General features: G+C 40.1%; 1 protein-coding gene across 1 annotated transcript in view; it reads left to right on the top strand.

Moving 5' to 3' along the window:
* The window catches only part of kalrna (kalirin RhoGEF kinase a), a 705,069-nt gene that overhangs the window by 277,315 nt on the left and 409,623 nt on the right, over nt 1–18,131 (top strand). The window contains exon 5 of the mRNA XM_059966562.1: nt 498–1,010. Within this exon, the coding sequence (XP_059822545.1) occupies nt 498–1,010 (513 nt within the window). The remainder of the gene's footprint in view (nt 1–497; nt 1,011–18,131) is intronic.

Genomic DNA, 18,131 nt, shown 5'->3' on the forward strand with positions numbered 1-18,131 from the left:
AGCATGCAGATGCACACTAACTAAAAATATGTATGTCCCTTGTTCTAATGTAGGCAAACCTGCCACATGGTCTAAGCATGCAGGAAAATAGAAACACCATTCAGTTAAGTGCTCACCTGGGAGCTCTGTGGATTTGACTCAGAGCCTCCAGCAATTTATAAAAATTGCTGCAGTTCTGAGAACTGTGTGGTGATGTGCAAGTTACCTCAAACAAAAAAACTCCTCTCTAGAGAGATGCCCAGCTGAACATGAGATTGAGGTTTGAATCATATTACAACATATGGCATGCTTTTATAAACATCAGGCCAAATACTTTGTAATTATGCAGAGGTTTTATCTAAAATGGATTACATAAGCTGTATAAAAACTGTGTTTGTTCCATATCACTCCCGAGAACATTTTATTTAGGGAGGGGAGGGGGAGAGGGGAGGAATTGTCCAGTGCTTTCAACATCATTCCTGATGTTTATCACGTTGCATTGAAATGTTGTATTTCAGACAAGTATGGTATCTGTGGAAGGACTTTCTAAGTTAGTAGATCCTTCCCAACTGACAGAAGAGTTCGATGGCACACTGGATTATAATCATGATGAATGGATTGAGCTTCGATTGGCCCTGGAAGAGTTCATCAGCAGTGCTGTGCATCTGTTGTCCAGATTAGAAGACCTGCAGGAGATGTTGGCTCGGAAGGAGTTTCCCCTGGATGTTGAAGGTTCACGGAAGTTAATTGATGAGCATACACAACTGAAGAAGAAGGTTATTAAAGCCCCTGTGGAGGAACTGGACCATGAGGGGCAAAGGTTGCTGCAATGTATAAGGTGCAGTGATGGCTTTTCTGGAAAGAATTGTATATCTGGCAGTGCAGACTTTCAAAGTGTTGTGCCAAAGATCACCAGTCTTTTGGATAAGCTACACTCCACTAGACAACACCTACATCAGATGTGGCATGTCAGAAAACTGAAGTTAGATCAATGCTTCCAACTTCGTCTCTTTGAGCAAGATGCAGAAAAGGTAAGATCTCATTTAATTGGTTTAATGTATAATTCAGCTACTCCTTCCCTTCCCTCTTTCACATCATTTCCTTATTAGGCCTGGTATGGCAGCAAAGGACTCAACAGAAGCACATGTGTTTAATTTGCATGACTTCCTAGAATTCAATCAGGTTCAGATGGATAACACTGTGATAGATCGTAAGAATATTATGCTGTGTAACCTTGCGTGCTGAAGCATTTCAGTACCACATTGCAATAATAAGTCAAAACAAATAAAACTGATTATAATGTCATTTTCTCATAACTTGTTCCTCTAATTTGTTCTGATTCTATGCACTACGAAGTGTCAAAATCATAGAATGATTTTTCTTTTTTGGCATTATTCTTCTCATATCACACTTAATTACAGATGCATTAACATAAACCTCTGGAAGAGATTTTTACAAAGGAAACCTTAATTCTTGAGGTTTCTGACCCTGTGTCAAATATATTAATCATTATACAATTTATAAGATTTGTTGAAAAATATTCTGAAAACACCAGAATTGATGGAGTGTTGAATTTCTGTGGGATTTCTCCTAAATTTTGCCTGAATAGCCACGGAAACACTGCACTCATGGCATTTTGGAATGTTTCTATGAGTGTTTTGCTCTTGTTCTCACAATGAGTTGGAGAGTCCCATTGGAAATTCACTCCAAATGTGCCCTTAACATGTACTTATAAAATAATTAGATTTTCTATCCTTAACAGTTAAATGGAATGAGAAATCAGCCAATCAAATGTGCATCTGATTCTAATACTCAATTCAATAATTCAGAACCGTGGCACCTTATAGCTATAAAGGGACATAATCTTTCACTTCACCAGTAGCATGATACTCTCTATGTACCCTTATAAAAAAACATCTTGAAAATTAACTCATATATATCAGAATAATATCCCTGAATAAACTCAGTAAACACTTAGTCATATTTCTTCATTGCATTTTTGTGTAATATTTTGGCACCATATTTGTTTTATCACTTCTAGTGATAATCAGCTGATTAAGTTTCTTTATCTTAACATCACAAGAGATTTGTACTTTAAGAATAGAGAGGATTATTGATCCATTAAGCAAAACAGGAAATGAAACAATTAAATCTTTCAATAAGAAATGATGTATTTTTAATACATTCAAAATTCTTTTGCTTGTTATTTTCCCTTGGGTGATGTTTTGAAACTGAAAGCAAAGCCTTTTAACATAATATAGATGTAAAAGGTCAGAGGGTTAAATTTCATTTTTATTACCAAACATGTTTTGTTCTTTTTTGTGTGGATTAGCATAAACCAAGAAAAAGTGATGTAGATGCCCATGAAATTTCAGATCTTGCAAATACATATCTCTCATAATTGTGTGATTACAATATTGGCAAAATGATAGTTGTACTCCTAATCTTTGCCACATCATCTAAACTGGCATTTCAATGTGCCTTATTTCAGGATTATTTAAATCTCATTAAACATTTCATCAAGACATTTCTTAACACCTCATCAAATAGACGGCACCTCTGAAAATGTATGAGTGAGGGGGATTTACCATTTGAAGTTAATAAGGCTGGTCCTAAAGGAGTAGCTGAAGGGAAGGTCATTCAGGTCCAGATCTAAATGTACATAACTGCAAAGTTATAACTTACATGCTTTAACACAGCACCAAACTTTTGGATTGTAGAGTAGGTTGTAATAATAACTATTATTTGGAACTCTCTACTGAAATACAAATTTTTCATTTCATTTCATTTTCTCTCTGATTTGAGTGAATATTTAGTCTGTACCCTTTTTGATCATCATGAGGTACTTTTCTCCTGAACTGAAGCTTATGATTCTCAAATGCCTTTAAATCAGTAACTATATTCAAAAACAACTATTTTATTTACAGTGAGTTCAGAATTTGCTTCTACATTCACATTTAAAGTTACACTCTGACTTTTACTGCAGAATTCTCTTCAAACAACATTAGATAAACTTACACTTGCTTTCCCTCCTCCTTCTCCCTTCTTTTATTCCCCACTCTGGCCCCTTAATTCTTTTCCTCACCTGCCTATCACCTCCCCCTGGTACCCACTCCTCCTTCCTTTTCTCTTGTGCTTCACTCTCCTTTCCTATCAATTCATCCTTCTCCACCCTTTCCCTTTTCCACCTGTCGCTTCCCAGCTTCTTACTTCTCCCGCACCCAAATGGCTTCACCTATCACCTCGCTTGTACTCCTCCTCCTCCCCCATCTTTTTATTGTGACATCTTTTCCCTTCCTTCTCAATCCTGATGAAGGGTATTGGCCCTAAACATCGACTGTTTATTCTTTTCCATTGATGTTGCCTGACCTGCTGAGTTTCTCTGGCATTTTGTGTGTATTCCACTTGTTTTTGTTGGCCTTATAGTTCTGTATCATCTGGTTTTGTAGTTCTAAGCCTGAACGAACCCTCTTTCATAACTATAGAGTCTTGAGTAATTGGGAAATAATGAAGTTACAGTGACCTGCTAGGTTTATATTTCAATGAATAGAGGAGCTCACACTCATAAATCACACTTGGCCAGACCCGAAATGGCTATATATTTCTTTCTTTACAAGATATTAATGAAATACAGTAGTTGAGTTTTATGAACATCCAGAAGCCTTTTAGTCTGTTTTTATACATTTACTTAATCTTTTTTACAAAATACAGAATAACGGAGTATTAGTCCATGAATCTGAGGAATGCATTAGTGAGCTCCATTTTGATGATGCTATAAATTGTGACATAATTGGCGGTTTCTAGGAGAGGTTATTATTTATTGAAGAACTCATTAGTGATGTGTGCTAACTATTAGCTCAGTCTGGTGTCCCTACATTAAAATGTCATGGAGGTTCCATTGTCAAATATTTTTATCTTTAGTCTTGCATTTGACACTGGTAAGCAGAATTAATTCCTCAAATGATTTTCATATTTGAAATCTCAGCAATAAAGGCACTTTCTATATGCCTTAGAGTCATAAACACTACAGCACAGAAGGAGGCCCTATGGGCCATCTAATCCATGCCAAACCATGAATCTGTCTAGTCCCAAAGAGCTGCACCTCCATACCCCTCTCATCCATGTACCTATCCAAATTTCTCATGAACATTGACATCAAATCCATATCCTCCACTTGACTGGCAACTCATTCCACCCTCTCACCACCCTCTGAGTGAAGACATTCCCCTTAAACATTTCACCTTTCACCCTTAATCCATGACATCTAGCTGTAGTGTCACCCAACCTCAGTGGAAAAAGCCTACTTACATTTAGCCGATCTATACCACTCATAATTGTGTATACCTCAATCAAATCTCCCCTCAGTCTTCTACGTACTAGGAAATAATATCCAAATCTGTTCAACCTTTCCCTATAGCTCACACCCACAAGTCCCAGCAACATGCTTGTAAATTTTCTCTGCACTCTTTCAATTTTATTTACTTCTTTCCTATACATAGGTGACCAAAATTCAGGGACACAATACTCCAAATTAGGCCTCACTAACATCTTATACAACTTCACATAATATCCCAACTCCTGTACTCAGTACATTGATTTATGAAGGACAATGTGCTAAAAATTTTCTTTACAACCCTATCTATCAGTATGCCACTTTCAAAGAATTATGGATCTGTATTCCCAGATCCCTCTGTTCTTCCACACTCTTCAGTGCCCTACCGCTTACTGTGTAAGACCTACACTGGTTTGTCTTCACACTTGTCTGCATAAATTTGCATCTGCCTTTTGTCAGCCCATTTTTCCAGCTGGTCCCACTGCAAGCTTTGATAGTCTTTGCTGTCCACTCCACCCCCATTAATTGATATTATCTGCAAATTTGCTAATCCATTTTATCACATTATTATCCAGACCACTGATAGAGATGATAAACAGTAATGGATCCAGTACTGATCCCTGTGACGTTCCTCCAGTCATAGGCCTCTGGTCAGGGAAGCAACCATCTTATACCACTCTCTGGCTTCTCCTGCAAAACCAATGTCTAATCCAATTTACTACCTCATCTTGAATGCCAAGCATCTGAACCTTCTTAACCAACTCCCATGTGGGACCTTTCCCAGAAAACAGTCTGTCCAAATCTACACTATCCTTTCTGATACCATCAAAATTGGCCTTTGTCCAATTTAGAATCTCATCTTGAGGATCAGATCTACCCTTTCACATAATTACTTTGAAACTAATATTATGATCACTGGAAGCAAATTCTTCTCCTACACAAACACCTGTCACCTGCCCTGTCTCATTCCCCATTAAGAGATCTAGTATCACACTCTCTCTAGTTGAGTCTTCTCTGTACGATTATAGAAACATAGAAACATAGAAAATAGGTGCAGGAGTAGGCCATTCGGCCCTTTGAGCCTGCACTGCCATTCAGTATGATCATGGCTGATCATCCAACTCAGAACCCTGTACCTGCTTTCTCTCCATACCCCCTGATTCCTTTAGCCACAAGGGCCATATCTAATTTTCTCTTAAATATAGCCAATGAACCAGCCTCAACTGTTTCCTGTGGCAGAGAATTCCACAGATTCACCACTCTCTGTGTGAAGAAGTTTTTCCTCATCTCAGTCCTAAAAGGCTTCTCCTCTATCCTTAAACTGTGACCCCTCGTTCTGGACTTCCCCAACATCGGAAACAACCTTCCTGCATCTAACCTGTGCAATCCCTTTAGAATTTTATACGTTTCAATAAGATACCCCCTCAATCTTCTAAATTCCAGTGAGTATAAGCCTAGTCGATCCAGTCTTTCTTCATATGAAAGTCCTGCCATCCCAGGAATCAATCTGGTGAACCTTCTCTGTACTCCCTCTATAGCAAGAATGTCTTTCCTCAGATTAGGGGACCAAAACTGCACGCAATACTCTAGGTGCGGTCTCACCAAGGCCTTGTACAACTGCAATAGAACCTCACTGCTCCTGTACTCAAATCCCTTTGCTATGAATGCCAACATACCATTTGCCTTTTTCACTGCCTGCTGTACCTGCATGCCCACCTTCACTGACTGGTGTACAATGACACCCAGGTCTCGTTGCATCTCCCCTTTTCCTAATCGGCCACCATTCAGATAATAATCTGTTTTCCTGTTCTTGCAACCAAAGTGGATAACCCACATTTATCCACATTAAATTGCATCTGCCATGAATTTGCCCACTCACCTAACCTATCCAAGATACCCTGCATCCTCTTAGCATCCTCCTCACAGCTAACACCGCCGCCCAGCTTCGTGTCTTCCGCAAACTTGGAGATGCTACATTTAATTCCCTCGTCTAAATCATTAATATATATTGTAAACAATTATGGAAACTATTCTGAACAGATGCGACAAACTCTACCCAGTCCAATCACCTACTATCACAACCTTATGTTTCTTGCAACAGTCTGTGATCTCTCCACAAATTTGCACCTCTAAATCTTGTGGTCTTTTGGGTGCTCTATGATATAATCCCATTAAGTTTTCTTATTCATCAGTTCGACTGATAAATCTCACTAGATGAGCTCTCCTGTCTGCACTGCCATGACATTTTCCCTGGCTGATAATGCCACCCATGCCCTTCTTAATCCCTTTTACTCTATCATGTCTAAAATGGAACCCCAAAACACTGAGCTGCCTGTCCTGCCCATCTGCAACCAAGTCTTACTAATGGCTACAATGTCATCATTCTACATGCTGATCCATGCCTTGAGCTCATCTGCCTTTTGTGCAATAGTCCTTGCATTGAAATATACACAACTCAGAACATTAGTTCCACCATGATCAACCCTTCAATTCCTGACTGTATGTCAGCTGAGCAACATCTTTCTCCACAACCACTCCACTATCTGGTGTGTACTCTGGTTCCCATCCCTCTACATCTCTAGTTTAAAGCTCTCCCCACCTCATCCAGTGCAGCACTAGCAAACCTTCCCACTAAGATATTAGTCCCCCTCCAGTTCAGCTGCAAACCATCTCTTCTGTACAGGTTTCACCTCTGTAGGAAAGCCAAATGATCCAAACATCTCAAGCCCTCCCTCCTGCACCATCTCGTTAAACTGTCCAATCCTCCTATTTCTGAACTTATTAGCATGTGGCATGGGTCACAATTCTGAGATAAGTCTATGATGATTAGAATTGAAAATAAAAATGTGTAATTACTTTGCTACATTTTCTGGTCTCTGTTGCTGCAAAGTATTTAGATAAATGATTTGCGCTGCTGAGGATTGAGCTCCAGGCGTTTGCAAGTCTAAATTAAAAGGCTGATATAAAGCAATGCAGCTGTAGGGGCAGATCAGGGAAAATGAATGTAGCTCTTTCAGGAAGTCTCTTACATTTGCTTTTGTTTTCTTTTTCACTTGAAACTCTAATCTGTCCCCTGTCTTTTCTCTCACTCTCTTTGGCACATTAAGACCATAAGACCTAGGAGTAGGATTAGGCCATTGTTCCATTGAGACTGCACCATTCCAGCTCCACCATTCCATCATGGCTGACTTATTATCCCTCTCAATCCCATTCTCTTGCCTTCTCCCTGTAACCGTTGATGTCTTGACTAGTCAAGAACCTATCAACCTCCGCTTTAAAGAAACTCAATGGCTTGAACTCCACAGTAATCTGTGGCAATTAATTCCACAGATTCACTACCAGCACATCTTTTCTTAGATAGAGCCCAAAACTGCTCAAATACACCAAGTGTGGGTTGGCCAATGCCTTATAAAGCCTCAGCATTACATCCATACCTGTATATTCTAGTCCTCTCGAAATGAATGCTAACATTTCATTTGCCTTCTTTACCACTGACTCAACTTGCCAGTTAACTTTAGGGAATCCTGCACAAGGGACTCCCAAGTGCATTTGCAGTTCTGATTTTTGAATTGTCTCCCTGTTCAGAAAATAGCCTGTGCCTTTATTCCTTCTACCAAGGTGCATGACCATGAATTTCCCTGCATATTATTCTACTTGCCACTTCTTTGCCATTCTCCCACTCTGTCTAAGTCCTTCTGCAGCCTCGCTGCTTCCTCAGGGAGGAAGTATCATTTGCAAACTTTATTCCCACTCTTTGCCTCCTGCCAGTCAGCCAATTTTCTAACTATTTTAGCATCTTTCCTGTAATACCATGGGTTGTTATCTTGTTAAGCAGCCTCTTGTGTGGCACCTTGTTAAAGGCCTTCTGAAAATCCAAGTAAACAACATCCACTGACTCTCCTCTGTCTATTCTATCTGTTGTTTCCTCAAACAATTCCAACAGTTTTGTTAGGCAATATTTCCCCACAAGGAAACCACACTGACTCTGGCCTATTTCATCACGTGACTCCAAATACCCCAAAAACTCACCCTTAATAATGGACTCCAACATCTTCCCAACCACTGAAATCAGGCTAACTAGCCTGTAATTTCTTTTCTTCTCCCTTCCTCCCTTCTTCAAAGTGGGGTGACATTTGTGATATTCCCATCCCCGAGAACGATTTCAGAACCTAGTGATTCTTGAAAGATCATTACTAATGCATCCACAGTCTCTTCAGCTAATTATTTCAGAACCCTAGGGTGCAATCCTCTGGTCCAGATAACTTACCTACCTAGCAAAGAAGCCCTCTAATCTCTGTTTATGACCTCCTCCTCCTTGTTTGATCCCAGATAATTGATGAGCTTCATATGCTGTGGGATTTCCAAGAATTACGTCCAAAAGGGTGTTAGATGCACCTCTCCTTACTCTGCCTGCTCTGCAGTTTTGACGGTGGATGGTCAACAATTTCAAAAGTACATGACTGGTGTAACAAATATGTTGAAAAGCTTTTCTTTTATTCAATCTTGTATCATACAGCTTGTGAAAACAACATTTCTAACCAACTGTCTTCAGTTACATGTGCAACATGCAGTAGTTTGATTTGATTAAATGGCGAGGAGGGTGTCTCTGACTTTTCCCACAGTGCTGGATGAATTAGTTATGGAAATGTACAATTTTGAGCTGTAACGAGACCTGAAGGAACATGTTCACTGGCATTAATAGTCATGAGCATTTCCATCTGTATGTGGTCTGGGCAATTTCTCTTTGGCGTCTCTGCTTCACAGCGGCATCAATGACTGAGTCATGAAATTAGGGTCAGACGTATTTACGGACAACTTTAAAGACTTCCTGGTTCTTCCTGTAATGCAAAGGTCACTGCAAAATGAAGCTTCTGTGCAACTGGATCCTTTTAGACCACCACTTGGGATGCCTGGTTCATATGCCGCTCGACAGTCCAGCTCTGTACAAGGCAAGTGGCTGATACCATGTTTCCCAAAGGGAAACACTGGAAGCACAGTCCCTTTAGAAAGGAGGCGCCAACTGAGAAGAGCAAAGTAATTCTATTGCTTATTAAGTTTCACAGATTGACAGAATGTTGCAGATGAAAACTGTTTGGCGATCAGGACTCCCCGTTGCAAACCAAAATCAACAAGAAAATTTATCATGCAACAGAAAACCTTTTATTGCCCATTCCTCTTCCATTTTGTTGTGCGAGGGGAGGGTGTTTATGGGTTGATGCTCTGTTGTGTTCTATTAGTTTTTTTTATGCGGGGGAAGGATTGCTTTTTGGAGTCGTTGCTCCTGTTCCATTTTGTGCTGGGAGAGTGGGGGTTGATGATCGGGATATCATTCTTTATTGTGCACGGGGGGGGGGGGGGTTGATATTCCTCTCTGAATGACTTTCATGTTCTTTCTGTGCTTTGTGGCTATCTGGAAAAGATAAATTTCAAGGTAGTATATGGATACATGCTTTGATACTAAATGAACCATTTAACTTTCTTTTAACCTTAGAAGACCCTTGAGCTACTTTGCTATTGATTTTTCATCGAAGCAGCTGCTGTTTCAATGTATGTGTTCAAAGGCACCTTTCAAAACAGAGATGCAGGGAAATTTCTTTAGCCAAAGGGTGGTGAATTTGTGGAATTTTTTGCCGCATGCAGCTGTGGAGGCCAGGTCATTGGGTAGATTTAAGGCAGAGATTGATAGGTTCTTAATTGGTCATGGCATCAAAGGTTACAGGGAGAAAGCAGGGAAATGGGGTTGAGGAGGAGATAGAGAAAAAGATCAGCCCTGGTTGTATGGCGGAGCAGACTTGATGAGCCAGATGGCCTAATACTGCTCTTACATCTTATGGTCTTATATTATACAGTACTATGCAAAGATCTTAGGTACATATATATAGCTGGGATGCTGGGAATGATGAGGGTGGAGCACCACAGGAGGGGTGTGTAGGACAGGTGACAGAGAAGATACCGGGGTGGAAGGTGGTGCATATGCAAAACCTATATGGATGAGTGTGTACCTTCAATAACATACTGTACATACCCAAACCAAGTGCTATGGATGAACTAGGAGATTTGAAGTCCGCTGAGGGCTAGATTTGTGGCATTCAAGACCAGTGATCCAGAACCATAGAAAAAGTCCAGGTACAACCAACAAAAGGCTATTTTAAGGGCAATGAAACAACTCCAAATTGGATGCACATCAGCTCTGGCAAGGTTTGTAGGTCTTTACAAAGCGAAACCTAACATCATGAATAGCTGTGATGCTTTATTCCCAGATGAGATCAATGCATGCTTTGAAGGCGAGAATAAAACCACATCTGAGCAAATCCCTGCAGCATCTGGTGAACCTGTGATCTCCATCTCGAAGGCCGATGTCAGAACATCTCTCAAGAAGGCCCTGATGGTGTACCTAGTAGGGCATTGGAAACCTGCGCCAACCAGCTGGCAGGAGTGTTCAAGGACATCTTCAGATTTTCACTGCTGCAGTCAGAGATTCACACCTGCTTCAAAAGGGAGACAATCATGCCAGTGCCCAAGAGGAGCAGGGTGAGCTGCCTCAATGACTATCTCCCAGTGGCACCCATCAGCAAACTCCAAAACCTGGACCTCTGTAACTCCCTCTGTAATTGGATCCTTGACTTCCTCACCAGGAGACCACACTCTATGTGGATTGAAATAATATCTCCTCCTCGCTGACAATCAACACTGGCACACATCAAGGATGCATGCTTAGTTCATTGCTTTACTCTCTCTGCACCCATAATTGTGTGGCTAGGCATAGTTCAAAGACCATCTATAGGTTTGCTGACAACACAACTATTGTTGGTAGAATTTCAGATGATGATGAGGAGACATACCAGAGTAAGATAGATCAGCTGGTTGAGTGGTGTTGCTGCACTTGCTCATCCCCTTGCAAACCTTGCAGACCTTGCACTCCGTGTCAGTAAGACCATGGAATTGAAAGTGGTCTTCAAGAAGGAGAAGTCAAGGGGACATACACCAGCTCTCATCGAAGGATCAGAAGTGGAAAGGGGGAGCAGTTCCAAGTTCTTGGGCATCAGCATCTCTGAGGATCTATCCTGGGCCCAACGTATTGATGCAATTACAAAGAAGGCACGACAGTGGTTATATTTCTTTTGGAGTTTGAGATGTGGTGTGTCAGCACAGACACTCACAAATTTCTACAGACATACTGTGGAGAGCATTCTAACTGGTTGCATCACTATCTGGTATGTAAGGGCTACTGTAGAGGATTGGAAACAGCTGCAAAAAATTATATACTCAGTCAACTTCATCATGGGCACTTGCCTACCCAGTATCCAAGATACCTTCAAAAGGTGATTCCTTAAAAAGGCGGCATCCATCAGTAAGGACCCCCACTGCCCAGAACATAGTTTCTTCTCATTGTTACAGTGAAGGAAGAGGTACAGGAACCTGAAGACACACACTCAATGTTTCAGGAACGATTTCCTCCCCTCCACAATCAGATTTCTAAATGGAAAATGAACCCCTAAACACTAGCTCAGTACTTTCCCCTCTCTTTTTCCACTACTTATTTAATTTAATTTTCTTTTTTATATATACTTTTGACTGTAATTTTTAGCTTTTATTATTATGTATTGCACTGTACTGCTGCCACCAAACAACAAATTTCATGACATATGCCAGTACTACTAAACCAGAAAAAAAAATTCTGTAAGAATCCTAAAACTTTGTTGCATCAGATTATATGTATGATTTGCATTCAATATATTTACAGAATTGTTTTAATATGACTTAAGTTTTTAAATAGAAAAATTAAATTGTTTAGAAATGTTCTATGCCTGTTTATGTTATTTATTATCCATTATTTATTACTTAGTACAGACCATACTGACAAAGCCAGGGCACAGATCTGGAATGTGGAATTATTTAGGCTCAATCTGGCCCATATAGATGCAGTGGTCTAAACGGTTTGATTTTGTCATGAATATTTATGATACTGTAATTTTAAGTGGTTCTATTCTTGCAATATGTTACTTGATTCTATAAAAGTGAATTGTCTTTATTGTGGCTAAGCTTGTTGATTTGATCAATTTCCAGGTTATACCTGACATAACTAATTTAATCTTAATATTAGTAAAAAATACACACAGCCATTTCAGATTTGGACTCAGCCAGATAGATCTGGCCTTTACACCTACTGGTATACATGTAACATTTCATCCTGAATGAAAGGAGCACTAAAGGCTACAGAAGATTTTGAGACTTGTCGAACTCATCTCACTCATCATATGCAGTAACATATTGCATATGAGGTTTGTAACACCTCATATGCATTTAAATTCACCAAGTGAACAGTATTTAATTTCACAAGTCTAACAGTAATCAAAATGCAGCATTGGTAGCAAGGAATCACACAGTTTGAGATGTGAAGGGCATCTACTTCACACGTAGTAATGAAGTATCACTTTTTTATTACAGTAAAGATTGCCTGGGTGTGTGTCTTCTTTGTTCTCTCAGAAATATCTCTCTGCCTGACTTTGTTATTTAATTGTGATTTTGATAAGATGGAAGAATGATTATGAAATTCACATATTCCTGCATACATTCTTAGAGAAGAAGTTACAGTGGTGGAGGAGTACAAATACTTGGGTGTTCACCATGACAACAGACTTGACTGGAAAACCAACAGCAAGGCTGTATACAAAAAGGGGATGAGCAGTCTCTAGTTTCTAAGGGAGCTGAGATCCTTCAATGTGTGGAGCAGGATGTTGGAGATCTTTTACCAGTCTGTTGTAGCGAGTGCAGTCGTCTTTGCTGCTTTATTTGGGGGGAGCAGCATCGGTGTTGGTGATGCGAAAAGTCTCAATAAGCTCATCAAAAGACTGGATCCTTCCTTGGCTACAACCCAGACTCTTTCGAGTTAGTGGTAGAGAGAGAGAGGAGGTCACTAAACACACTGTTATTCATTATGGACAATCAGGCATATCCTCTCCATGACCTACTGAGTAAGCAGCAGAGCCCCCTTTCGAACATCCGCCATCGCAAGGATCGTTACAGAAAATCTTTCCTACCAAATGCAAATGACAATGACATCTCTGTGTGACAGGAGAACACACATCATAGTACAATAGTCTCTGTTCTATTATTTTGTACATTATTATTGCACATTGGTACATTATTATTGTGTATATTATCATTCTATACTTTTTTATCAGCTAAATCTGCACACTGCTAAGTGTGTTTTTAAATGTTGCTACTTTAATGAGAGTATTTCCCACTCGGGATCAATAAAGTGCTTATTATTATTATTATTGTATTTTGTAAAACCTTATCTTTGCTATGTAGTAAATGCAAACATTTTTCTGCATATTACAACAAGCTATTTTTAGATTCCATTGTCCTCCCCACCCCCCCCCCCCCCCGCACAAAAGTTTTTCATCATGAGAAAACTGGAATTTCACCCATGTTGAATAAATGTATATATTATTAATGACATGAGTATTCCAAAGCCATTACATCTTCTGAGTAATAACAGGTTAGAGTTTATGGATTGTAAAATGGAGCTAGTTCAGATGTTCAAGCATGTCTGATTTCCCAGAGGAGAGCTATTAAACTTAACCCTTTTAAAAAGAAGCCTGTTGGAATTATTTCTGCCTGGCAGAGCTTTGCATGGTAAATAGATTTACTGTTTCAAAGATAAAATTAAAAGAATTAATTTGCAAGAAAAGAGTGCAAAAATATTAGTTAACTTTGTCATTTACAGTAAAGAAATTCAATGCTGGAAAGTTTAGTACCATGTCTAACATCTGCATGTTGGTTAGACAGCTGGCAGCCTTCATAATGGCAGGTCATGGATAAAAATTAATTAATTGAAACTGGAACTGCAATGAAAGTGAAGGCTATTGAATGACATCACTGATCAAAATAATTTTCAATGTGAAGTCTTGTTCTCTGTTGTTGTTTTCATCTTAATGGGAAATTTTCTATTCTAAATCATTAAACTTTCAACAGAAGGAAGCCATCTGGCTCTGAGTGCCCAAGCTTCACACATTAGAGTGAAATAATTGGAGACTGATTACATTACCTGAGGAGTCAAAGTTCAGTGCTAGCCAGCTAAAGAGCCTTAAAATTCAACTGAATTATCAATCCAGATTGAAATTCTATGAAGATGTCATCTTTGGCTTGTGCGTTTTAACTCCAGTGGCCTTTCCTGACAGCTTCATGCAACCAGACCTCCAATGCTTTTCACATGGAAGCTTATGGAGTAGAGATTGCTATGCACTTGCAAGCAATTCTCTTAGGTCCTTGTGGCTACAATATTAGACCTTCACTGAAAGAAGTTAACTTGCGAAACTAATGCCCACCAACAGATGTAGTCTGTGTTTATCAAATTTCAAAATAAATAAAGGTGATCTGAAACATCAGATAATTGAACCAATGAATAGCTCAAGGATCCCTGATAAGTTAAATGACTGATGTAAATTATCTCTTAGTGTAGCAATTGAAGGGGAGTTATGGACATATGAAATAGAGTAAGTTGCAGGGCTTTTGAGAATCAAGTTGGCATTGTCCTGTTGGGCTGAATGGCTTCCTACTGCCTTGTAAGCAGTAAGTAAGATAAAAGTACTAAATGAAAAGGTGACCTAGAGAAAAGGAAGCTCGGTGAAGGGAACATGAGGGGAAATTTCTTCACTGAGAGGATCGTGGGAGTGTGGAACGAGCTGCCAGCGCAAATGGTGTATGTGAGCTCAATTTCAACCTTTAAGAGAAGTTTGGATAGGTATGTCGAAGTTAGGGGTATGGAGTGCTAAGTCCCGGTGCAGGTCAATGGGATTAGGCAGTTTAAATAGTTTGGCATGGACTGGATGGGCCAAAGGTCCTGTTTCTGTGCTGTACTTTTCTATGACTCTATGTCTGTAAATTGAAAGTTCACAGGAAATCTATAGGGAGTATATCAGATCAGATTAGATTGTTCTAATCAGTTTATTGTCACTGACACCAGGCTGCAATGAAACTCCCTGCTCATGTGAAGCTCACAGGATAAACAGTATACATGCTAATAATAAATACAGCAACAAATACAAAACTACAGAACTTTGCAAAGATTGTACTGCGGTCTGAAGTAGTACCAACAGGAACGTTAAAGTGACGATGGTGAGGTTACCAAGAAAGGTCAAATTAAGAGTCCTAGAATGTGGCAGCACACTCTAGAGAAAATGCTGGAGATATCCTCTAGTTCAGGCAATGTCTGTGGTAGGAATGCCACTGGAAAGATCAGAAACCTGCAATGTTAATTTTGTTTCTCTTTTCACAGATGCTGCATTTCAGCATTCTCTGTTTAAGACTAAGATCTTGGAGCAGAATTAGGCCATTTGGCCCATTGAGTCTGCTCCGTTACTTCATCGTGGCTGATAAATTATTCCTCTCTGCCCCAGTCTCCTGCCTCTCCCCCATATCCATTTATGCCAAGAACCTATCAACTTCTGCCTTAAATATACACGCAGACTTGGCCTCCATAGCTGCTTGTGGCAATGAATTCCACAGATTCACCTCTCTCTGGTTGAAGAAATTCCTCCTCATCTCCATTCTAAAAGGACACCCCTCTATCTGAGGATGTGTTCTCTGGTCTTAGACTCTCCCACCATAGGAAACATCCATTCTATCAAGACCTTTCACCACTCCATAGGTTTAAGTTAGGTCATCCTTTATTCTTCCGAATTCTAATGAATACAGGCCCAGAGCCATCAAACATTCTTCATTTGACAAGTCATTCAATGCTGGAATCATTTTTGTGAACTTCCTTTGAAACCTACCCAGTGTCGGCACATTGCTTCTTAGATAAGTGCCCCAAAACTGCTCGCAGTACTCCAAATGAGGCCTCACCAGTGCTTTATAAATGTTACATCCTTGCTTTTATACTCTAGTCCTCTTGAAATGAATTCTAGCATCACATTTGCCTTCTTCACCACAGACTCAACTGCAAATTAATCTTTAGGGAATTCTGCACAAGGACTCCCAAGTCCCTTTACACCTCAGATTTTTGAATTTTCTCTCCATAGAGAAAATAGCCATCACTTTCATTTCTTCTACCAAAGTGCATGACCATACACTTCCTGACACTGTATTCCATCTGCCATTTCCTTGTTCATTCTCCTAATCTGTCTGAATCCTTCTGCAGCTTCTCTACTTCCTCAAAACTAGCTGTCCCTCCACCTATCTATGTATCATCCTTACACAGACCCCTGTGGAACACCACTAGTCACTGGTAGCCACCCAGAAAAGGCCCCTTTTGTTCCTACTCTTTGCCTGCTGCCAATCTGCCATTGCCTTATTCATGCTAGAGTCTAATGTAATACCATAGGCTCTTAACTTGTTAAACAGCCTCATGTGTGGCAGCTTGTCAAAGGCCTTCTGAAAATCCAAATAAACAACATCAACCAATTCTCCTTTGGCTATCCTACTTTCTTCAAAGAATTCCAACAGATTTGTCAGGCAAGATTTTTCGTTGCTTCCTTGTTTAAATCAGGAGTCCCAGAGATTTTTGTTACTCCTCCACCCTGTCTCCACTGAGATCTCAGCCAACTCAGCAGACACAAGTTGCTATGTTTGGTGTTCAGCAGTTCAATAGCTCCATTTAATATCAGAGAATGTATACAATATACAACCTGAAATTCTTACTCTCTGCAAACATCCTTGAAACAGAAGAAACCCCCGCAAAGACTGAATGACAGAAAAAACATAAGAATCCCAATGCCCCCTATGCCCCTCCCATGCACAAGCAGCATCAACCCTCCCCCCTCACTCATTCTAGCAGAAAGCACCAGCGTTCCCACCACTCACAGAGCCAGCAACAGCAACTCCCCCAAAGAGAAACCATGTAATGGACCACTGGGTAGAACTTCTTTTAAAATGTACATTTCTTGGGATGTTTTCGTCTTTTGAAATTAAAAGATTGATTTGTTAAATTACTAGAAATTCACAATATAATCATTCAGCTATCTTGAGGTCTTTGATATATTTTTCAAAAACTAATAAGGTGAATAATCCCTCGGCATTTATATCTTCTGTTTGGCTCCTTTCACTTCTCAGTTACTGCAAATGTTCCTCTTCATTCTGGTGGAGTAACCTAAAGTAGGCTGTAAATTCTGATGGGTGTTTCCCCAAAAGGCCAGACTAAATTCCCAAGACTGCCTCTTACTATTGGAGAATGTGAAAGGCATAAAAATATATAAAAACCATCAATGGCTTTAAAATTCAGTAGCTTGTTGATGAAGTAAGTTCTGCTTGCAGATAAACTTTTTATGCCCAGTTTAAGAATAATTTGTTCTGACTGAAATACAATTTGCAATCAATTCCAGGCTCTATCTACATCAATTCAATGTATTTTCCACATATAATGCAACCTGGACTCCTCGTCCCCATATGCTCCCAATGCAATATATGTTGCAGAAAAAAACACAAGAAACAAATATGCCATCAATATCCCAGGCCCCCGACAGTCCTTTCAGGTGAGGCACCACTTCACCTGCGAGTCAACTGGGGTGATATACTGTATCTGGTGCTCCCGATGTGGCCATTTATACATTGGGGAGACCTGCCACAGACTGGGAGACCGTTTCACCGAACACCGGCGCTCAGTCCTCCAGCAGTGGTGGGATCTCCCTGTGGCCACACACTTCAATTCCACAGACCACTCCCACTCCGATATGTCTGTCCATGGCCTCCTCTACCATCAAGATGAAGCCACGTGCAGGTCGATGGAGCAATACCTTATCTCCCGCCTAGGTAGCCTCCTTCCTGCCGGCGTGAACATTCAACTCACAGACCTCCATTAGTACCCCTGCCCTCC

Source organism: Hypanus sabinus, chromosome 4, assembly GCF_030144855.1.
Source record: "Hypanus sabinus isolate sHypSab1 chromosome 4, sHypSab1.hap1, whole genome shotgun sequence".
Classification (NCBI taxonomy): domain Eukaryota; kingdom Metazoa; phylum Chordata; class Chondrichthyes; order Myliobatiformes; family Dasyatidae; genus Hypanus; species Hypanus sabinus.